Source organism: Lithobates pipiens, unplaced genomic scaffold, assembly GCF_037356315.1.
Source record: "Lithobates pipiens isolate NorthernLeopardFrog02 unplaced genomic scaffold, aLitPip1_a1.2 Scaffold_7, whole genome shotgun sequence".
In the NCBI taxonomy this organism is placed as follows: Eukaryota; Metazoa; Chordata; class Amphibia; order Anura; family Ranidae; genus Lithobates; species Lithobates pipiens.
In genome coordinates this window covers 1,869,648-1,894,204 of record NW_027507892.1, presented here as the reverse complement: position 1 = coordinate 1,894,204, position 24,557 = coordinate 1,869,648, and the positions used below count along the sequence as shown (strand labels likewise).

General features: G+C 44.7%; 1 protein-coding gene across 1 annotated transcript in view; it reads right to left on the bottom strand.

Moving 5' to 3' along the window:
• LOC143959299 (A disintegrin and metalloproteinase with thrombospondin motifs 17-like) overlaps positions 1-13,306 on the bottom strand; it is a 435,585-nt gene extending 422,279 nt beyond the window's left edge. Inside the window, exon 1 of the mRNA XM_077467981.1 lies at positions 12,959-13,306. Coding sequence (XP_077324107.1) covers positions 12,959-12,998 — 40 coding nt within the window. The 5' untranslated portion in view covers positions 12,999-13,306. The remainder of the gene's footprint in view (positions 1-12,958) is intronic.
• Positions 13,307-24,557: the final 11,251 nt, after the last annotated feature.

Below are 24,557 nucleotides of genomic sequence, written 5' to 3'. Positions count from 1 at the left end.
ATTCAATGGAGCATGAGGCTGTATATGATGCAATATTTAAATTTTTTCGTAAACCCATTCAATGAATCCAAGCTGAGATAACATGCACTGCATTGATGCATTCACACAATGGCACAGTAAACATGAGATAAAGCAAAGTTCAGGAATATTCCTTTATCCGATTGTTTTGCAAATCTATGTACACTACAAACTGTATGATTGAATCGCTTCCAATATCGCCGTTTTACTAACCTGACAGCTTATTATTCTAAATAGGAAAGTCTTTATTTTTGTTAGTAAATATTAAAGAATCGAACTACCAGCAAGAATGAGTCTTTACATTTAAAGAGCACCTGTCATTTCAGATGCATCATGGCAGCGCCCCCGTTAGCGGGCATCCACTCACCTGCTGCCGCCATGTCCCTCACATTGTTGTGTCCCTGCCGCATCACCAGCCGACTCATTACAGTGGATGGGACTGTCGGTGAGTCAACAGCGGGTCAGTGGAGGAGCCGCTGCGGGTCAGAGATGACAGTTGATCTTCAATGATGATTTAAATTGAGTGGATTTAAATCAAGCCCTTTTACTAGCGATTTAAATCAACTCCACCCTGCATGTAAGGCTATCAATAGCAATGATTGATTCAGGAGGGTCACAGATTAAAATTTTAAATGAACCTGATAACTTCCATGAAGATTTATACGATTGGTAGAGAATTACACAATGCAAGTATCCAGGTAATCATGATTCATGAATTGTATGATTCTTTGCAAAATGGAAAACTATTCATGTAAGCCCCTGTACACACGGTCAGACATTCTGCCAACCAAATCCGTTGGATTTTGTCCGACGGATTGTGTCCGAAACTGTTGCATACACACGGTTGGACCAAGTTGTCGGAAAATCCGATCATTCAGAACGTAATGACATTATTTCGTTACGACGGGACTACGTTCAGGCTAGTAGCCAATAGCTTTGGTGTAAAAATTTGATCTGAGCATGTGTGGCACTTTGTCCGATCGGAATTCTCTACACATGATCGGAGTATGTCCGATCGGACCAGTTTGTCAGGAAATATTTCCAACAAGTTGGAAAATTGGGTCCGACTGATATTCCGACAGAATCGGTCCGATGCATACCACACACAGTCGGATTATCCGACAACACGGTCCAATAGGACACATTCCGACGGATTCTCCGACCGTGTGTACAAGGGCTTAGAGTTCACAGGTTGTCTTGTGTAAAAAAAAATAAAAAAAAATAAAGGGTTTCTAAGCACCTTCCAAGACAGTTTTGGAGTACTACAACATTTGATATATCCTAGTGACACGTGAACAATCATGGCGCACATAAACCACATGAAGCCATCAATGGCAATGACCAATTCAAGAGATTCAGCAATTGCTCAAAGCAATTATGACCGATTTAGGAATTTCATGATTCTCTGTAGATTGGACAACTCTTCATGGAATAGTTTACAGGTTGTAATTTGAATAAAGATTCCTAAGTACTTTCCCAAGTCTGTTTTGGATCCCCACCACAGTTGATATATTCTATTGACAAGTGGACAATCGTAGCACATCACCAGCCACTTGAGGATATCAATGATGATGATCAGTTTGTAAAAATCCCCAATTCCTCAAGTTTTTAAATTACCCTGAATATTTCCATGAAGACTTATCTGATTGGTAGAGAATAACACAATTTAAAGAATCCAGGTAATCATAAATTGTATAGTGATTTGCAGATTGGGCAGCTCTTCATGTAAGAGTTTACAGGTTGTCTTTTGGATAAAGGTTCCTAAGCAATTTCCAAGCCTGTTTTGTAGTACTTCAGGATTTGAGAAGCGAACAAACACGGCACATCGCAGATTGGACAACTCCTCGTGAAAGAGTTTACAGGTTGACCTTTCAAATACAGGTTCCTAAGCACTTTTCAAGTCCGTCTGATTTCTACAAAGTTGATACATGATATTACAAACCACGTGAGGCTATCAATGGTGATGACCAACCCGGGAAACACCTCAAGGTAATCCTCCTTCATGAATTGTATGTTTCTTTGCAGTGGACAGTTCTTCTTGGAAGAGTTTACAGGTTAAGATCTATATAAAAAAAAAAAAAGGTACCCAAGAACTTTCCAAGCCTGTTTTGGAGTACTACAACATTTGACAAGCGATGAATCGTGGCACGTCACCAGCCACATTAGGATATCAATAGTGATGATTAGTTTAAGAGATTCACTAACTATGTCAAAGACTGTTTGTGTATTGATGCAAAACTTCAACAAAAGTGATGATAAAGATTTATCTGACTGGTAGAGAATCACACAATTTATGAATCCAGGTAATCATGATTCATGAATTGGATGATTATCTGTAGATTGGACAACTCTTCATAGAGTAGTCTACAGGTTGGTTCTTTCAAATACAGGTTTCAAAGTGCTTTCAAAGTCTATTTGAGTTCCTCAAAGTTTGACATAATTCATTGACAAGTGGACATTATAGCACATCACCAACCACGTGAGGCTATCAATGGTGGATTACCAATTTGGCAGATTCCTCAAGGTAATCATTCATGAACTAAATCCTTCTTAGCCGAATGGACAATTCTTCATGGAAGAGTTTACAGGTTTTCCTTTCAAATACAGGTTCCTAAGCAAGTCCGTTTTGGAGTTCTACAAAGTTGACATGTGGACTTCATAGCACATCACCAACCACGTGTGGCTAACAATGCTGATGACCAACTCCTCAAGGTAATCATTATTCATGAATTGTGCGATTCTTTGCAGATTGGACAATTCTGCTTGGAAGAGTTTACAGGTTCTTCTCTAAATAAAAGTTGCCAAGAACTTTCCAAGTCTGTTTTAGAGTACTACAACATCTCACATATCCTATTGACACGTGAACAAACATGGTGGATCACCAACCACCCGAGGATATCAATAGTGATGATTAATTCAGAAGATTTACCAATTCCTCAAGTTTTAATTAACCTGAATAGTTCCATGAAGATTTATCCGTTTGGTAGAGAATGACACAATTTTTGAATCCAGGTACAGTGGAACCTTGGATTACGAGCATAATCCGTTCCAGGAGAACGCTTGTATTCCAAAGCACTCACATATCAAAGCGAGTTTCCCCATAGAAGTCAATGGAAAGGAAGATAATTCATTCTGCATTGACTTCTATTGCATGCAATACCGCATGTGGCCAGAGAGCCTCGGAAATACTCGAGGACAGCTCGGCTGAACACAGAAACACTAAGGAATGGAGTATTTCCAAGTCATTCCGAGTATTTTCGAAAGGCTCCAAACCGTTCTGAGTGTCCCCTGCGCCCCCGCACCTCTGGCCAAATGCGGTACTGCACCACCCATTAGCTGAAATTCTGCAAACCGAGTCAGAATATAAAAAAAGAAGAAGAAGAATTGCCCTTCTTTAAAAATGCTCGTTAACCGCGTTACTCGTAAACCAAGGTTCCACTGTAATCATATTTCACGAATTCTATGATTATCTGTAGAAAAAAAAACTAAATTCTTCAAGGAAGAGTTTACAGGTTGTCCTTTAAAAAAAAAAAAAATAAAATAAAAAAAAAACACACACCAAAGGGGGTTCCTAAGAACTTTTCATGTCTGCTTTGGCGTTCTACAAAAGTTGACAGGTGGACTTCAAAGCACATCATCAACCACGCAAGGTCATCACTGCTGATGACCAGCTCAGTAGATATCTCAAGGTAATCGTCATTCATGAATTGGGCGATTCTTTGAAGATTGAACAACTCTTCTTGGAAGAGTTGACAGATTGACCCTTAAATAAAAGGTTGCCAAAAACTTTCCAAGTCTGTTATGTAGTTCTAGAAAGTTGACAAATTAACTTGACAGCCTCACGATCTTTGGCGATGTGCTTTTGATAGTGATGACCAAGATATCTCAAGGTAATCATCATTCAGAGTGGATAGTCCGTGGAAGAGTTTGCAGGTTGTCCTTCAAATAAAAGGTTGCCAAGAACTTTCCAGGTCTGTTTTGGAGTGCTACAAGTTTTGAAATATGCTATTGGCGTTGAAATTAATGGGTTCCCTTACGCACATAGCGCTTGAATGCATGGAAAACCGCGCATGAACGTGGTGCGATTTTGCATGCGTTCTCAATATGCCTAGGTGCGAAAGTAGCCTCAAACCAAGGAGCGCACGCGCGTTCCAAATACGTTCCATTTAGGGCAGCCAATCCTTTTTAGTGGACTGCCCTTCCATGTGGAAAAGAAGTCTAAAAAGACTTGCCGCACCGAGCCACGACCATGTTTGTACGTTGGGGGTGCCATTAAGAATTGCCCTCCAATGCTGGGTTGCTAAAGGGCAGTGCTTGTCGGGAAAGTGAATGATTTTGGGTCAGTTCCCGCCATGCAGAGATGTGAACCCATCCTTAAGCCTCAAGGTCCCCCAATTAGTTCCTGTGGTCCTCATCCGCCAGCACAGAAGTAAGTGACATCTCCCCCCCCCCCCCCTCCACGCACGCTCCGTTACAGGTGTATATTCTTCTAACCACAGATCAGCGTTTACCTCGTCCTACCCGGGAGCGTTATAAAAAACATTCAAGAAATGTGCTGGAGCCGGAGATCACAGAGCCAATCCAGATGTGTTCTCGGCGGCTCCCAAGTCTGGTGTATGTGTGGCAGTCTCCAGCCCCTGGCTGCAAGTGAAGACCTGGAAGGTCCAGCAGAACAAACAGACGGGATGCCTGGAAGAGGGAGGACCGCGGCACGCCAGAATCTGGGAATGTTCAGCGCGCCTGCGCTGCCAAAGTGACGTTAACCTTTGAGCTGCCAGCGGGGGGGGGGGCCCACGGCTGCAAAATGAGATTCGGGTCATTCAAGTCTGCCGATGGGTTACATCTACGAAACGCTCATAGGAAGATCGACTGAAGGTATTCTGAGCTATGGGGCCGATTCAGGAAAACAAAAAAAAGGCTGAACATACACTGTACAATCTCATTGCACAAGCTCTACCACTGACTAGTACAAGGGCCTGCCTGAACGGATACTAAAAACAGATTGCGGAATAGGTAATTCTAAGGGAAACTGAACAAAGATTGTACAGCGTATGGTCACCTTTAACCACTACAATACAGGGCACTTTCACCCCCTTCCTTCCCAGCCCAATTTTCAGCTTTCAGTGACAATTGCGCGGTCATGCTACACTGTACCCAAATGAAATTGTTATCATTTTGTTCGCACAAATAGAGCTTTATTTTGGTGTTATTTATTCACGACTCCGTTTTTTTTTTTTTTGCGATATAAGCGCAAAAAAAGCGGAAATTTGGAAAAAAAACAATATTTTCTTTTTTTCTATTTGAAAAGAAATCCAATAAAATCAAATTTTGTCATAAATTTAAGCCAAAATGTATTCTGCTACATGTTTTTGGTAAAAAAAATTCCGTTAAGTGTATAATAATTGGTTTGTGTGATCACGGACATATGTACGCAAATGATCATGTACATATGTGTGCAGGTGATCACGTACATATGTGTGCAGATAATCATTGGGACATGTGATTTTAGTGGGACATGTTTTTATTATTAGGGACATGTATGTTTTGGGGACATGTGTGTTTTGGGGACATATGTGGGGACTGTGTTTGTACTGTGTGGGGTGTTGTGTGTTTACACTACACTGATGATCAGTGAGTAAAAAGCTGTAAAAAGCAGCCCATACTCACTGATCATCAGCCGGCTGCAGCGTTCTGCTCTCCTCTCCTCAGCGGTGACTTCCGTGTGAGGAGAGGAGAGCCAATTGCCTAGCAACCGGCTGTTTGTTTACATCACATGACGGCCGTGATTGGACACGGCCATCATGTGATCAGGAGGGCCAATCACAGAGCCCTCCTGCCGATCTGAGATGTGCCGTGTCCGGGTGACACGAGCACATCGGGATCGCGCCGCTGCGCGGGCACGCGCGCGATCCCGCTACTCCTGAAGGACGTTCCTGAACGTCCTATCAGGAGTAGACCGCTCCCACCCGGTCGTATATATGCATTGGCCGGGTGGGAAGTGGTTAAAAGGAAGAAGTAGGAAACCGTAACTCTACGATCTGATCGTACAAATCAACTTTAGATCAACCAAACATACAGTGGTGTGAAAAAGTGTTTGCCCCCTTCCTCATTTCCTGTTCCTTTGCATGTTTGTCACACTTAAGTGTTTCGGAACATCAAACCAATTTAAACAATAGTCAAGGACAACACAAGTAAACACAAAATGCAATTTGTAAATGAAGGTGTTTATTATTAAAGGTGAAAAAAAATCCAAACCATCATGGCCCTGTGTGAAAAAGTGATTGCCCCCTAAACCTAATAACTGGTTGGGCCACCCTTAGCAGCAACAACTGCAACCAAGCGTTTGCGATAACGTGCAATGAGGCTTTTACAGCGTCCTGGAGGAATTTTGGCCCACTCATCTTTGCAGAATTGTCCTAATTCAGTTACATTAGAGGGTTTTCGAGCATGAACGGCCTTTTTAAAGGTCATACCACAACATCTCAATAGGATTCAGGTCAGGACTTTGGCTAGGCCACTCCAAAGTCTTCATTTTGTTTTTCTTCAGCCATTCGGTGGTGGACTTGCTGGTGTGTTTAGGATCATTGTCCTGCTGCAGAACCCAAGTTCGTTTCCGCTTGAGTACACAAACAGATGGTCGGACATTCTCCTTCAGGATCTCTTGGTAGACAGCAGAATTCATAGTTCCTTTTATCACGGCAAGTCTTCCAGGTCCTGAATCAGCAAAACAGCCCCAGACCATCACACTACCACCACCATATTTTACTGTTGGTATAATGTTCTTTTTATGAAATGCAGTGTTCCTTCTACGCCAGATATACTTGGACACACACCTTCCAAAGAATTCCACTTTTGTCTCATCGGTCCACAGAATGTTGTCCCAAAAGTCTTGGGGATCATCAAGATGTGTTGTGGAGAAATTGAGACGAGCTTTGATGTTCTTTTTGCTCAGCAGTGGTTTTCTCCTTGGAACTCTGCCATGCAGGCCATTTTTGCCCAGTCTTTTCCTGATGGTGGAGGCATGAACGCTGACCTTAAAGCGGAGGTCCACCCTAAAATGGACCTCCGCTCATCGGAATCCCCCCCCCCTCCGGCGCCACAATCGGCACCTTTCAGGGGGGAGGGGGGGTGCAGTTACCTGGATAATCCAGGTAACTGCACCCACTTCCGGGCTAGCGCTCTGCGGAACGAGCGTAGGTTACGCCTCCGTTCCGCAAGCGCCCGCCCCCTTCAGCAAGTGCCCCGCTGCCTGCTGGGAAACACACAGCTCCCAGAGGCAGCGGGGACCGTCCGGATTGCGCCGCGCGGCTCGCGCATGCGCAGTAGGGAACCGGGAAATGAAGCCGAAAGGCTCCATTTCCTGATTCCCATACCCAAGATGGCGGCGGGACCCGGCAGCCGAGCGAGCGATCGGCTTCGGGTGCCGACATCGCGGGCGCGCTGGACAGGTAAGTGTCACTATTTAAAAGTCAGCAGCTGCAGTATTTGTAGCTGCTGGCTTTTAAAAAAAAAAAAAAAAAAACGCGGAGTCCCGGTGGACTCCCGCTTTAACTGAGGCAAGTGAGGCCTGCAGTTCCTTGGACGTTGTTGTGGGGTCTTTTGTGACCTCTTGGATGAGTCGTCGCTGCGCTCTTGGGGTAATTTTGGGCGGCCGGCCACTCCTGGGAAGGTTCACCAATGTTCCATGTCTTCACCATTTGTGGATAATGGCTCTCACTGTGGTTCGCTGGATTCCCAAAGCTTTGGAAATGGCTTTATAAGCCTTTCCAGACTGATAGATCTCAATTACTTTCTTTCTCAATTGTTCCTGAATTTCTTTGGGTCTCGGCATGATGTGTAGCTTTTAAGGATCTTCTGGTGGACCTTACTGTGTCAAGCAGCTCCTATTTAACCACTTCCCACCCGGGCCAATGCACATATACGGCCGGGTGGGAGGCGTCTACTCCTGATAGGACTTCAGGAACGTCCATCAGGAGGAGCGGGATCGCGCGCACGTGCCCGCGCAGCGGCGCGATCCCGATGCGCCCGTGTCACCGGGACACGGCGCATCTCAGATCGGCAGGAGGGCTCTGTGATTGGCCCTCCTGATCACATGACAGCAGTGTCCAATCATGGCCGTCATGTGATGTAAACAAACAGCCGGTTGCTAGGCAATCGGCTCCTCCTCTCCTCACACAGAAGTCATTGCTGAGGAGAGGAGAGCAGATCGCTGCAGCCGGCTGATGATCAGTGAGTATGAGCTGTTTTTTTACAGCTTTTTACTCACTGATCTTCAGTCTAGTGTAAACACACAACACACCACACAGTGTAAACACAGTCCCCACATATGTCCCCATAACACACATGTCCCCAAAACATACATGTCCCCCACATATGTCCCACTAAAATCACTTGTCCCAATGATTATCTGCACACATATGTACGTGATCACCTGCACACATATGTACATGATCATTTGCGTACATATGTCTGTGATCACACAAACCAATTATTATACACTTAACGGAATTTTTTTTACCAAAAACATGTAGCAGAATACATTTTGGCTTAAATTTATGACGAAATTTGATTTTATTGGATTTCTTTTAAAATAGAAAATAGTTTTTTTTCCAAATTTCCGCTTTTTTGCGCTTATATCGCAAAAAATAAAAAACGGAGTCGTGAATAAATACCACCAAAATAAAGCTCTATTTGTGCGAACAAAATGATAAAAATGTAATTTGGGTACAGTGTAGCATGACCGCGCAATTGTCACTGAAAGCGCTAGAGCGCTGAAAGCTGAAAATTGGGCTGGGAAGGAAGGGGGCGAAAGTGCTCTGTAAATAATCAGGCCTGGGTGTGGCTAGAGAAATTTAACTCAGGTGTGGACAACCACAGTTATAGTATGTTTTAACAAGGGGGGGACAATCACTTTTTCACACAGGGCCATGATGGTTTGGATTTTTTTTCACCTTTAATAATAAACACCTTCATTTACAAATTGCATTTTGTGTTTACTTGTGTTGTCCTTGACTATTGTTTAAATTGGTTTGATGTTCCGAAACACTTAAGTGTGACAAACATGCAAAGGAACAGGAAATGAGGAAGGGGGCAAACACTTTTTCACACCACTGTATGTAATATGAGGACCTACCTAAACTATCCAATCAACCTCTATCCAATCAGGAAGGCCCTTGCACTACATAGTTGATGGTAGACGCAATAGAGATTGTACAATCAAATTGTTAAGTGGTTAGTGACCATACATGACTAAGTCCAAGGGTCCCCCATTAGATGATACAATCTTACTGTACAATCAAATGTAGATTAATTATGATTTGAGGAGCTACCTAACCTCTCCAAGGATAGGAGGGGCTACCCAGGGTGGATTTGATTTAAATCAACTTGATTTAAAGTGGTTGTAAACCCTTACAAACCCCTTTGACCTACAGGTAAGCCTAGATTAAGGCTTACCTGTAGGTCCAAGAAATATCTCCCAAACCTATACGGTTTAGGAGATATTTGCCCGAAGACGGGCACCGCTATCTACAGCGCATGCGCCGTAGACAGCGGCGCGCAGGCGCACTGAGCGGGGCATCCTCGATGATGGCAATGCCGCGAGTCTCGGCTCCCGTGCGCATGCGCGGGAGTGACATCATCGCTGCTCCGGCGAATCACAGCACCGGAGCAGCGAGACCCACAGAGACCCACCAAGAAGATGGACGCTCGGAACTACAGGGGACAGCGGTGACTTCGCTGGCTCCTGTGTCAGGTAAGTGACACATAATGGACTACTATGCGATGCGATGCGATGCATAGTAGTCCATTATGCTTTGCCTTTACAGGGAATGAAAGAGGAAGTAAACTCATCAGGGTTTACTTCCTCTTTAAATCATAATTTTTAAAGAGCAACTGTCATCTCTGTCGAGCAGCAGCTCCTCCTCCGACCCGCTATTGACTCACCAACAGTCCCATTCATTTTAATGGGACGGCTGGTGATGCGGCAGGGACACAACAAGGTGAGGGACGTGGCAGCAGCAGGTGAGTGGATGCCCGCTAACGGGCGCTGCCATGATGGATCTGAAATGGCAGGTGCTCTTTAAATGTAAGGACTCATCCTCGTTGGTAGTTAGAATCTTTAATATTTGCAAACAAAATGAAGATTTCCTATGTAGGATAATAAGCCGTCAGGTTAGTAAAACAGCGATATCAGAACCGATTCAATCATACAGTTTGTAGTGTACATAGATTTGCAAAACAATGTGATAAAGGAATATTCCTGAACTTGCAGAATATACAGCCTCATTCTACATAACTAAAAGTGGTTGTAAACCCATGGGAAAAAAAGAAGAAAAGAAAAAGCAACCTGCAAGGCAAAGGCATAATGAGCTAGTATGCATAGCATACTAGCTCATTATGAATAACTTACCTGAGAACGAAGCCCCTGAAGCGGTCCTCCGTCTTCCTCTTCGCCGCTGCCATGGATCCTGGAGTGACTTCCGGGTCTCGCTGCTCCGGCGCTGTGATTCACCGGAGCAGCGATGACGTCACTCCCGCGCATGCGCACGGGAGCCGACACTCGCGGCGTACCGCCGCCATCTGCGGCCTGCCCCAGTGCGCCTGCGCACTGCTGTCTTTTGTAAATATCTCCTAAACCGCTTAGGAGATATTTCTTGGACCTACATGTAAGCCTTAATCTAGGCTTACCTGTAGATCAAAATGGTTTGTAAGGGTTTACAACCACTTAAAAAGATTCTCAGATCTGATTTTTTTTTTTTTTTTTTTTTTAAATCTTTGATTTATATCCACCTTAGAGCTACCCAACTTTTCCCAAAGCACAGGAGGAGCTACCCAACTTTTCCCAAAGCGTAGGAGGAGCTACCCAACTTTTCCCAAAGCACAGGAGGAGCTACCCAACTTTTCCCAAAGCGTAGGAGGAGCTACCGCACTTTTCCCAAAGCGTAGGAGGAGCTACCGCACTTTTCCCAAAGCGTAGGAGGAGCTACCCAACTTTTCCCAAAGCACAGGAGGAGCTACCCAACTTTTCCCAAAGCACAGGAGGAGCTACCGCACTTTTCCCAAAGCGTAGGAGGAGCTACCGCACTTTTCCCAAAGCACAGGAGGGGCTACCCAACTTTTCCAAAGCGTAGGAGGAGCTACCCAACTTTTCCCAAGCGTAGGAGGAGCTACCCAACTTTTCCCAAGCGTAGGAGGAGCTACCCAACTTTTCCCAAGCGTAGGAGGAGCTACCCAACTTTTCCCAAGCGTAGGAGGAGCTACCCAACTTTTCCCAAGCGTAGGAGGAGCTACCCAACTTTTCCCAAGCGTAGGAGGAGCTACCCAACTTTTCCCAAGCGTAGGAGGAGCTACCCAACTTTTCCCAAGCGTAGGAGGAGCTACCCAACTTTTCCCAAGCGTAGGAGGAGCTACCCAACTTTTCCCAAGCGTAGGAGGAGCTACCCAACTTTTCCCAAGCGTAGGAGGAGCTACCCAACTTTTCCCAAGCGTAGGAGGAGCTACCCAACTTTTCCCAAGCGTAGGAGGAGCTACCCAACTTTTCCCAAGCGTAGGAGGAGCTACCCAATCTTTCCAATGCTATGAGAACGTACCTAGTCCTCTCCAACGATATGAGGACCTACCCAACTTCTCCAATCAATTTGTATCAGATCAGACAGGCCCTTGCACTATGCAGTTATTGGTAAAGCAAAGTAGATTAACAGACAGCAACATATGTGGTGAGCTTTAAACTGACCACACACTATGCAATCGGATTGTACAATCTCTTGTAGATCTAACAAAATACACAATGCAAGTGCAAAGACCTCAGTTATTGGATTGAAATAAAAAAAAAAGGACAGTTTAGGTTTGTCCTCATATTGCATCATTTTGGTGAACATCAAGGACGTTGTACAATCAGATTGTCTATATGATATCAAGTAGATTGCCTACGCAATCTGGGAGTGTACAATCGCTGTACAATCTCCTGGACATTTAGCAAAATTATGCAACATGAGGACAAACCTGCACCGTCCTTTTTACATTTGCATCCAATCAGGCAAACCCTTGCACTACCAGGACTGTTAACAGATCTACAGCTGGCCACATATATTACAATCTGACTGCACAATCTTTATACAATCCCTTTTTAAGATGGCCACACACTCTAAAATCTGACTTTGCACTCTTTCAAGATGGCATGGGGGGGGGGGGGGTCTAACAGACCAGACCATTCATTTCTCCTTTAAAGAGGACCTGTCAGCTATGCCGCTACATAGGGGGCTTATCAGCCCCACTGTGTTGGCAATAAAGTAAAAAAAAAAATTGATTATATATATATATATATCAATCAATCAAAAAAATAAAACAATAATAATAAAAAAAATTAATAAAATCAATAAGAAAGTAAAAATACACTCTTATACAATCTCTTTTAACCCCTCCCCTTTATGACCACCCGACACATACAGACTTTAACGGCCCCTGCCAACGCACACACAGGCGCCACCGCGCTCCCAGGCGACAATGGCGGACACTCTTCAATCTGATTGTGCAATCGCTTTAAAGATAGCCATAAACTCTACAATTGTATGCCAATTATTTTAAGATGGCCATACTCTCTACAATTTGATTGTATAAATCTAGGATGGCTATACACTGTACAACTATATGCAATCTCTGCTTCTGCAATGTAATTGTACAATCTACGGTAAGATGGTAATACATTCTACAATTATAATTGTACAATATACTCTAAAACGACCATACCCTCTACAATCTGATTGTATAATTCTAGGGTGGCTACACACTGTACAACTATATGCAATCTCTGGTTCTGCAATCTGATTGTACAATTTACTCTAAAAGGGCCATACAATCTGATTGTACAATCTATTCTAAAACGGCCATACACTCTACAATCTGATTGTCCGATCTGCAGTCTATGCAGGGTGATTGCACTGACCTGGTGACAGCACAAGGCTGAGCAGACAGAGGACCAGCATGCTACAAGGGAAGTTGTCTGCTCCTGAACCGTCCAATGGGAATGCAGGATTTCTTTGGGGCTCAGTGTAGGAAGGTATCCGATCATACAGTGCAGTGTAGTGGGGGGATCCTGCATGCAGTGTCCGCTGGTCGCAGTGTAGTGTCCCGGGATCCGGTAGGTCGGTGCAGAGCGGACGGCGCTCAGTGATCGCCGGTAACTGCGGATTGGAAAAGCAATTAGCACAGCTGAGAGACTCCAGCGGACCCTCGGAGCCCCGCCCACGGGGCACAGCGTGAGCCAATCAGAGCGCGGCCTGGGCGAAGAGCTGCCATTGTCAGCGCAGGTATTGGGAGAAAGAGACAGCCGGGGGAGGGCTTCCCGGCTCAGTACACGTGGTTGGGGTGCAGTACACGGGAGCGGGCGGTAGGGGGAGAGCGAGGTGTGAGATTGGTTAGGCAGGTGTGATGGAGAGGAGGGGGGAGAGTGCTGGGACAGAACATAGAAAAATAAAATAATATGATATAATATAATAAGGAGGGGACAGTGCTGGGACATAACATAGAAAAATAATATAATATAGTATAATATGGAAGGGACAGTGCTGGGATAGTACATAGAAAATAAAATCATATAATATAATAAGGAGGGGACAGTGCTGGGACAGAACAGAGAAAAATAAAATAATATAATAAAATATAACATAATATGGAGGGGACAGTGCTTGGACAGAACAGAGAAAAATAAAATAATATTATATAATATGGAGGGGACAGTGCTAGAATATAACATAAAAAAATAAAATAATATGGAGGGGACAGTGCTGGGACAGAACATAGAACATAAAATAATATAATATAATAAGGAGGGGACAGTGTTGGGACAGAACAAAGAAAAATAAAATAATGTAATAAAATATAATATAATATGGAGGGGGCAGTTCTGGGATAGAACATAGAAAATAATATAATATAATATGATATAATATAATAATGAGGGGACAGTGCTGGGACATAACAGAGAAAAAGAAAATAATATAATAAAATATAATATAATATAATATGAAGAGGACAGTGCTGGGATAAAACAGAGAAAAATAAAATAATATAATGTAATGTAATATAATATAATATAATAAGGAGGGGACAGTGCTGGGACACAACAGAGAAAAATAAAAGAATATAATAAAATATAATATAAGAGGGAGGGGACAATGCTGGGACAGAACATAGAAAATAAAATAATATAATATAATAAAGAGGGGACAGTGTTGGGGCAGAACACAGAACATAACAGTAATAAAAATAATACAAGAGATGGTCAGTGACTGCGGACATGATACAAGAGATGGTCAGACACTGCAGACATGATACTAGAGATGGTCAGACACTGCAGACATGATACTAGAGATGGTCAGAGACTGCAGACATGATACAAGAGATGGTCAGACACTGCAGACATGATACTAGAGATGGTCGGAGACTGCAGACATGATACAAGAGATGGTCAGACACTGCAGACATGATACTAGAGATGGTCAGACACTGCAGACATGATACTAGAGATGGTCAGAGACTGCAGACATGATACAAGAGATGGTCAGAGACTGCAGACATGATACAAGAGATGGTCAGACACTGCAGACATGATACTAGAGATGGTCAGACACTGCAGACATGATACTAGAGATGGTCAGAGACTGCAGACATGATACAAGAGATGGTCAGACACTGCAGACATGATACTAGAGATGGTCGGAGACTGCAGACATGATACAAGAGATGGTCAGAGACTGCAGACGTTATACAGGAGATGGTCAGAGACTGCGGATGTTATAATAATACAGATGGTCAGAGACTGCGGATGTTATAATATCACAGATGGTCAGAGACTGCGGATGTTATAATATCACAGATGGTCAGAGACTGCGGATGTTATAATATCACAGATGGTCAGAGACTGCGGACATGATACAAGAGATGGTCAGACACTGCAGACATGATACAAGAGATGGTCAGACACTGCAGACATGATACAAGAGATGGACAGACACTGCAGACATGATACTAGAGATGGTCAGAGACTGCAGACATGATACAAGAGATGGTCAGACACTGCAGACATGATACAAGAGATGGACAGACACTGCAGACATGATACTAGAGATGGTCAGAGACTGCAGACATGATACAAGAGATGGTCAGACACTGCAGACATGATACTAGAGATGATCAGAGACTGCAGACATGATACAAGAGATGGTCAGACACTGCAGACATGATACAAGAGATGGACAGACACTGCAGACATGATACTAGAGATGGTCAGAGACTGCAGACATGATACTAGAGATGGTCAGAGACTGCAGACATGGTATTGGAGTTACTGGACAGGTTTGGTTACAATTAAATGCAGACAGTCATCACTCAAATGGGAAAACACATTCAATTCTGCTACAGAGATACATAAAGTGTAAGTTCCCCTTTAGTTACTATTTACAGAACTCTCCCCATACAATTCCAGATCCCATACCTCGTGTATACCGCCACCTCTCATTTTAAAGAACTGCTCCTGTTCTCCTTTAGGGCCCATTCACACTAGAATGCAGCGTGGGAAAGCTTTGTTCCCGTATGGCTTCCCGCACTGCTTTCCAATGTGCTGCTGGAGTCAGTGCAAAGGGAACGACGCCCCAAACGCAGGTCGCAAGCGCATTGCGTTTGCCCTCAGCGGATCGCATGGTACAAAATATCACGCAATGCGGTTGCGGTGCATTTCAAAAAGTAGTGCATGCACTACTTTTGGTGGGTGGGGGGGGGGGGGGGTGTAATTTCAGCACATGAATGGGGCTGAAATCACACTGCACGATTCACATTCCTGTGCGATTCACATGCAGTTCCTAATGGGAATGGGCCCCCTACATTTGCAGTCATGGGGTGGACCACAGAAATTGCTGGCCCCTCGACCCCCCTCCATCCTGCTGTTTGCAGGATGGGTTGGATGCTACAAAGGTGCGCCTCCTAGTGGCCGCTCCAGGCCGTTCAATCTCTCCTTCTCTTCTTTAGCTGTAACTAGGGATTAGGGAAGGGCAACTATCATGGGACTTAGAAAATCAGTAGCATCATCTTTATATTCCACCAGTCCTGTGCTTTCAGAAAATGAATGATTGGTGCTACTTTGAAAAGTTTGAAAGCTGTAAGGCAAAATATATATTTTTTAATAACAGTACAAAAATGTCAAAATTGGTCTGGCTATCTACGCTTAACCTCTTAACAACCAGCCACCGCAGTTATACTGCGGCAGGTTGGTACGACTGCGCAAACTGCCATGGCTGTACGTCGGCCGCTTTAAAGGGTATAGAGGGCACCCGCAGCGCGACAATGGAGCCGATGCGCGTGGCCGGCGCCCGTGATCACTCCTCACAGGGACAGAATGGGGATCTGTCAATGTAAAATCGCCTATTGCGATTTATTTATTTTTTTTTAACCAAAAATATGTAGAAGAATACAATATTGGCCTAAACTGATGAAGAATTTTGGGCTTTTATAATAGTAAAAAGTAAAAGATATTGTGGTTTTTTTTCAAAATTGTAGCGCAAAAAATAAAAAAACGCAGAGGTGATAAAATACCACCAAAAGAAAGCTCTATTTGTGGGAAAAAAAACAACATCAAGTTTGTTTGGGTGTAACGTCGCATGATGGCACAATTGTCAGTGAAAGCGACGCAGTGCCGTATTGCAAAAAATGGCCTGGTCATTAAGGGGGGCAAATCCTTCTGGTGCTGAAGTGGTTAAAAATGGAGCACACGGCCTGGCAGAGAACTGCCATAAATAAATACATATTTTAAAAATCCATTCATCATGTGCGTTCTTTTTGAATCTTGGTGCGTTTTATTTATTTCTTGCAGATCTGGGCAGTAATCCAGTGTGAAGCTTTCCCTCTGGGCAGTAATGAAGACCGGTTATTGTTGCTCTCTGCAGGGTGACTAGTCTTGTCTCTGCCCATTTTTGGCAGGACCCCCCTCCCCCCCCAGAACTCTTCTTTCTGCACAGGCAATATGTATAGCACAAGGATGATGGCACTGCTACTTTTGTAAGGTAATATCTGGGTTTGCAAAGGCATTGGATGCACACAGTGGATTATTATTCTTTGTGGCTACACCATGGCTACATATATATGTATATATATATATATATATATATATATATATATATATATATATATATACACTATATAGACACACACGCATATGTGTTTGAGCTTTGGGGCAGTGTTAGCCCATCCATTAGGGGCACCTGAGTGCCGCCCCCTCTCTCCACGCCACCCCCTATATGCGATGGATAGATTCATGCATAGCATGAGTCTATCCACAGCCGCTGCGGACGCCCCCTATTCATGCATCCGGCCCCTTGCAGGGCACAGGGCGCATGAATTACAGTGGCGGGTTTTCTTTTTTTTTTTGAGGCTCTGATAGCCAAACATGACAAATATGACAAGCATTCATTGGCCATAATAAAGTCAGATCATATTTTGCTTACTAAAGTGTTTTTCTATGATCGTCAGCTCCATCTAGTGGCCATAATGCTTTTTTCCAAGATAAAATATCTGCAGTCCACATCCACCAAACAGACCTCCAAGCAGTGGCGGTCCCTCCATTAGGAGGGCAGGGGCGCCTCCCCTCTAATCCATGCGCTCGGCCCCTAAACTACATGTGGGGCGCCTGATGCATGGATTTCAATTATTTTTTATTTTTTATTTTTGTAATCACATGCTTGGCGCCCGAGGCTCTAATAGGCTTCAAAAAAGGGTGGGCTCGGGACGCAGAGAATGCGCTCCGATCCCACCCAGGCGCCTTACAACAGCAAATGAATATTCGCTGTTATAACGCCGATCCTCAATCCGGCCAATCAGAAGCAGGAGTGAGACCCATTTTTCCGATTGGCCAGAGAAGACTCCCGATTGCCCACCAGGGATGGGGTAACTAAGTGCTACTGACCGACCGGGGGGGGGGGAGGGGGTGGCATTCTGTTTGCTGACCCCCATAAAAAAATTCCACCGGCCGCCACTGCTTTGGGGTACACTCCGTAATGCAATAAGCGGCACATACCTATGCAAGTGAGTACATAATACTCCAATAAAGGAGTGTCTAAAAAGATAACATCCACACAGAGGCCGCAGAAAAGGGATCAGAAGCTTTAGCAGATGAAGGGGATGCGGATGCATGGTGCAAATGACATGGAAAATACCTAAATTGGCCATACAGATGAGACTAACTTCACTCTTCCCAGGATGTCCATATGTATGGAGCCCTGATGGTCTAATGTTTCTTGTGCTTGCCCATGAGATTGTTGGTGGTTTAAACTGTAGCACAATAATTGTTCATATATTTATTTGAAATACACCTCCATTATTCTCCTAAAGATGCAAATTTTGTATCTGAGAAACATGCAGAATCATCTCCAGTGTAGCCCAGTGTACAATTTAGTGTGCAGGAGTGATGTCATCTCAGCAGGGCCAATGAAAATGGTCAGTACCTTGAAGCCAATCTAGATGACAGCGGCCGAAGAGGAGCTCCAGAACACCAGATGGAGAGAAAAGGTGAGTATAGTTCCTCCTAAAGTGGCCCCTAGTGTAGATACCTGCTTTGGTCACTAGAGGTCTCCCTTTCCCTATAGATAGTCTATAAATAAAGTTGCAGGGTTAGTTTCAAGAGAGTCCAGGTCTTGGAAGAATAGAATAGGATTGGCCCCAATGGGAAGTTCTGAGGCCCTCTTCAGAAAGATGTAGATAATTCAGAAACTGGCTTAAGATATTGGTGCTTTTACCATACTGCTTGCGCCTTACAATGGGTGTGGGTTCACATTAGCATGAGTCGGGCCTAAACCTGGCTAATGGTTCCCCCGAGCATTAGTTCATTGTCACAACGTTACCTTGGCCCGCCGACACTTGTCAGGATAGGCCACAAAGATGAGTCACCCTAGAAAGGAGAAGAAAGGAGTGGAATTCTCTGGACGTTTCTGGAAGGTGGGATGTTTATGAGAGCTAGAGGAGGAGCATCCTGTGTGTATAAGGGATAAGTATGGGACATGCCACTGAGCTAGAGCGGGAGTCTCTGGAGTTGTGATTGGGACTATGGAGTCCAAGAATGGGGTGGGGATGCTAGAGCAGTGGTCATCAACCCCGTTCTCAGGGCCCACTAACAGGCCAGGTTTGCAAGATAACTGAAATACATCCCAGGTGATATCATTTGCTGCTCAGTGATTGCAGTATTCTAGTCCGCATCTCCCCAAAGGTAATACATAAAACCTGGCCTGTTAGTGGCCCCCGAGGACAGGGTTGATGACCACTGTGCTAGAGGAATTGGGTCTTTTAGACTTTTTGCCCTGAAGGGGAAGACTGACCTTATATCACCTAGGCACTGTGGAGGTGATGTTACCCATCAGCTCTGATTGTGCAGGTTCTACTTTCAGAGGCTACCCCAGTTGAGCGATCCTCAGGACCTGATTTTCACCTCTAATTACAAAGAGCTGTCAAAGGACATCAGGGACAAGATTGTAGACCTGCACAAGGCTGGAATGGGCCGCAAGAAGCTTGATGAGAAGGAAACATCTGTTGGAGCGATTATTCACAAATAGAAGAAATACAAAATAACCATCAATCGCCCTCGGCCTGGAGCTCCATGCGAGATTTCGCCTCATGGGGTAAGGAGGATCATGAGAAAAGTGAGGGATCAGCCCAGAACTACACGGGAGGAGCTTGTGAATGATCTCAAGGCAGTTGGGACCACAGTCGCCAAACAAACCATTGGTAACACAATACGCTGCCATGGATTGAAGTCCTGCAGCGCCCGCAAGGTCTCCTCATGAAGGCACATGTACAGGCCTATCTGAAGTTTGCCAACTCACATCTAAATGATTCAGAGAAGGATTGGGAAAAAGTGCTGTGGTCAGATCAGATGAGATCAAAATTTAGCTCTTTGGCATTAACTCGACTCTCCGTCTTTGGAGGAAGAAAAATGCTGACTATGACCCTAAGAACACCATCCCTACTGTGAAGCACGGAGGTGGAAACACTTTATGCTTTGGGCTGTTTCTCTGCTAATGGTACAGGCCAACTTTGTTGCATTGAGGGGCCAATGGACAAGGCCATGTATTGTAAAATCTTGGATGAGGACCTTCTTCCCTCGGCCAGAACACTGAAGATGGGTCTTCCAGCATGACAATGACCCAAAACATACCACCAAGGCAACAAAGGAGTGACTCAAGAAGAAGCACTTTGAGGTCATGGAGGGGCCTAGCCAGTTTCCAGACCTTAATACTCTAGAAAATCTATGAAGTGTCAGGAGAATGGCCCATACTTGGCATGGCCACATCTGGCGCACTCCCGTGAGCATCGGTGCGCGCATGGGGAATTGGGGCACAGAGGTGCATTGCGATGCAATATACACCCTGCCCCAACCCATAGAACACTGCACCTCTCACTCTACATCTTGCCCCACCTAATAGAACCCTGCACCCCTCACTAAACACCCTGCCCCCATTTCTTGTGAAAAAAAAAAAAAAACACCCAGCACCCCTGACTGTAGACCCTGCCCCCACCACATAGAACCATGCACCCCTCACTATAGACCCGCCTCCCGACCGCCTATAACCCTGCATCCCTCACTATACACCCGCCCCCACCCTTCACTATTCACTCTGACCTACTGTACTCTATAACACGCTGCTCCGCTCACTATTGATACAGCACCGACACTGTATAACACTGTACGGCTCACCATTCACCTGCCCCCACCCCACACTTCCCCAAATTGTATAACATTGCACCCAAATTTACCCTTCTCCAGCCCCATATTGATTCATTATTCAACACTGCACCCTGTTTGTACAAGAGAGCACCCATCATTTTCATGTATAATGCTCCATCCATTACTGTGCACTCTTCCTCACACCCTATACAGCCGCTTTCCAGTACTGGGAAGGCCCAATTTGTATAACACTAGTATGTACCCTACTCCCTTTTCTTACTGGGAGATCCCATTCTTTTAAATACTGCATCCCTTTACTGTGATCACTGCCCCACCAAACTATTAGGGAAGCCCCATTCTGCATAACCCTGCACCCCCTTACTTACCCAACCACATGCCCCCAATGGTACTGGGAGCCCTACTGAACTGTACCCCACTACATACTCAGCGCCATCTCATTATGCTCACTGGTAGTACTAAGAAGCCCCACTCTAGAATGCTGCACCCCTTCCTATCTACGCTGCCCCCACCTCTTTCTACCTACTCTTGGTACTGGAGAGTCCGATCTCTATAACACTGCACCCCGCTGCAGTATACCTCACCGTTACCACAATACTACTTCCTCATCTGCTGCAGGTATAGAGGCCCCACACTTCAAAATACTGCATGTAATATTTCTATATTCCCCTTCTCTAATATTTTGTTGAGGTGGATACAAAATTGCGTTTGTCAGGGGCAAGAAAATGCTTGCCCAAGGTCCAATCAATACTAAAGACGGCCCTGATCTGACCACAGCACTTTCTCCCAATCCTTCTCTGAATCACTTAGATGTTTATTGACATACAGTACTTCAGATAGGCCTGTACATGTGCCTTCTTGTGGAGGAGGACCTTGTGGGCGCTGTAGGATTTCAATCCAGGGCGGCATATTGTGTTACCAATGGTTTGTTTTAGGGGCGCAACGGATCAAAAAACTCACGGATCGGATCGTTCCTCGGATTGGATAATTTTTGGGATCAGAAAATAATAATTGAATTTGCAAAAACCTGTGAAAATTCCACCACCATATAGTCCCCACTGTAATATCCACAATCTCCCCCACTGTAATATACATCTCCCCCACTGTAATATCCACGGCATCTCCCCCACTGTAATATCCACATCATCTCCCCCACTGTCATGTCCACATCATCTCCCCCCCACTGTAATATCCACGTCATCTCCCCCCACTGTAATATCCACATCATCTCCCCCCCCACTGTAATATCCACGTCATCTCCCCCACTGTAATATCCACATCATCTCCCCCCCACTGTAATATCCACGTCATCTCCCCCCACTGTAATATCCACATCATCTCCCCCCCACTGTAATATCCACGTCATCTCCCCCCACTGTAATATCCACATCATCTCCCCCCCACTGTAATATCCACGTCATCTCCCCCCACTGTAATATCCACATCATCTCCCCCCCACTGTAATATCCACGTCATCTCCCCCACTGTAATATCCACATCATCTCCCCCCCACTGTAATATCCACATCATCTCCCCCCACTATAATATCCACGGAATCTCCCCCCACTGTAATATCCACGGCATCTCTCCCCCCCCCCCCCACTGTAATATCCATGTCATCTCCCCCACTGTAATATTGGCTGAGTATGGCTGGGTACGGATGAACATGGCTGGGTATCACCGAGTATGGCTAGGTATTATAGAGTATGGCAGATTATGGCTGGGTATTGGCAGAGTATGGAGGGATGGATGTGACTGCAATTGTTACAGAGCAGCGCTGTGGTCACTACAGAGCCAGCCCATAGCGCTGCTGCCATCCGATCTCTCCCCTCCACTGTACAGATCATTACACAGAGGGGAGAGAGGAACCGGCGTTGTGACGTGATGCCGGTTTGTTTACAAGTGATCGCTCTGTCATTTGACGGAGCAATCACATTGTAAATGGCCGCCGGGTGTACCAAGATGGGCGCCGCTCCGGAGCTAGGCCGAAGCCGCAGCCTTTCCTAAGGCTGAGGAAGTGGAGCGCTCCGCGGATCGTGGGGTGTGCCGATCCGAACAGGCTGAGCCGGACGGATCACGGATTGGTGACGATCCGTTGCACCCCTAGTTTGTTTGGTGACTGTGGTCCCAACTGCCTTAAGATCATTCACAAGCTCCTCCTGTGTAGTTCTGGGCTGATCCCTCACTTTTTCATGATCCTCCTCACCCTATGAGGTGAAATCTTGCATGGAGCTCCAGATAGGTTTGCCACCTCATCCCTTTAAACCCGAACACAAATGAATCACATGGGTTCTGAGGCTAATTTAATGCAGATAAGGCACCAAGTGAGTTTAATTACCACCTTAATCACCCACAGAACCTGTGTAATTAATATGTGTTTGGGTTTAAAGTGATGAGGTGCCAACTCTAATGCCCCGTACACACGTTCCGATTATCGTACGACCGATCGTTCACATTTTGTTGCATACAACTAAGATCGAATACAACAGTGCAAAATGTGTGTAAGATTTTTGTCGTACGATTCTGGAACAATCTTCCGTCGTGCGTAGCTACGTATTTTAAATGATGTCAAATACGTGTGACCTGTGTGTCCTTCTGGTTTATTTTCGTGCTTCCGATCATGCGTGGTTTTTGTCGAATGACATTTATCGGACGCATACTGTACTGGCTATACGATTGTCGTACGACGGGCTGTCATCCGACCAAAGTTTTCCTGTTTGTCCCTTCGGATTTGGTTGGACGGACTGTCGCGATCGGCTGTCGAAAGCTGCGTAAAAACGATCAGATTATCGCACGATCTGTCCGAAAGCGACTTTTGTGGTCCGATAATCGGAACGTGTGTACGGGGCATTAGTCCAGACCGAGGACGATTGACCGTTATTTTGAATTTCTTCTATTTGCGAATAATCGCTCCAACAGTTGTCTCCTTCTCTCCAAGCTTCTCGCTGTTGGTCTTGTAGCCCATTCCAGCCTTGTGAAGGTCTATATTCTTGTCCCTGATGTCCTTTGACAGCTCTTTGGTCTTGCCCATGATGGTGAGGTTTGAATGGAAGAAAAATTCTGTGGACAGGTGTCTTTTATACACATAACGAGTTGTCGTTAGGAGCTCCTTCTTATATTGACAGGACTAATCTGTGTACCACATGAGCACCTACTGTTGCCAGTCTATGGGAGCCAGAATTATTGTTGGTTGGTTGGGGATCAAATACTTATTTTACTCACTAAACTGCAACTCAATTTATAACATTTGTATCGTGTGTTTTTTCTGAATTTTTATTTGATATTCTGTCTCTATTTAAAATACAGCTGATAACAATTATAGACCCTTCATTTCTTTGTAAGTGGGCAAACTTACAAAATCTGCAGGGGATCAAATAATTATTTTTTACCACTGTATGTACATTTCAAGGATTTTAACAAACTACCTTTTGTTATTACGAAAAAAAAAAAAAGTTTGTTTGTCTGTGTCCATGTGCAAAGTGCACATCTAACCATAGTGATTTTATAATTATCAATCAACCGTTGCACTAATTAGGAAAGTGTCGGGTTCTGCATCCCTTTAGACATGATTTCTCTTTGGGAGTTTCTCACCAAAAATTACATTTTTGTAGCAGGGGATGCCCAAAATCAGACTTTTATCTTAGTGTAGACTTCTGGGAAAATCAGTGAGCCAATCCTAAACAGGCAATTACATATCTGGGGGGGGGGGGCGCTCTGTACACCATTTGTGTTTACAGAACACCTCCAGGTTGCCATATTGCATTTTAGAGAAAATGATAGCGCTGCAGATTGAAAAGGAAAGGTCACAAAAATGTTTAAC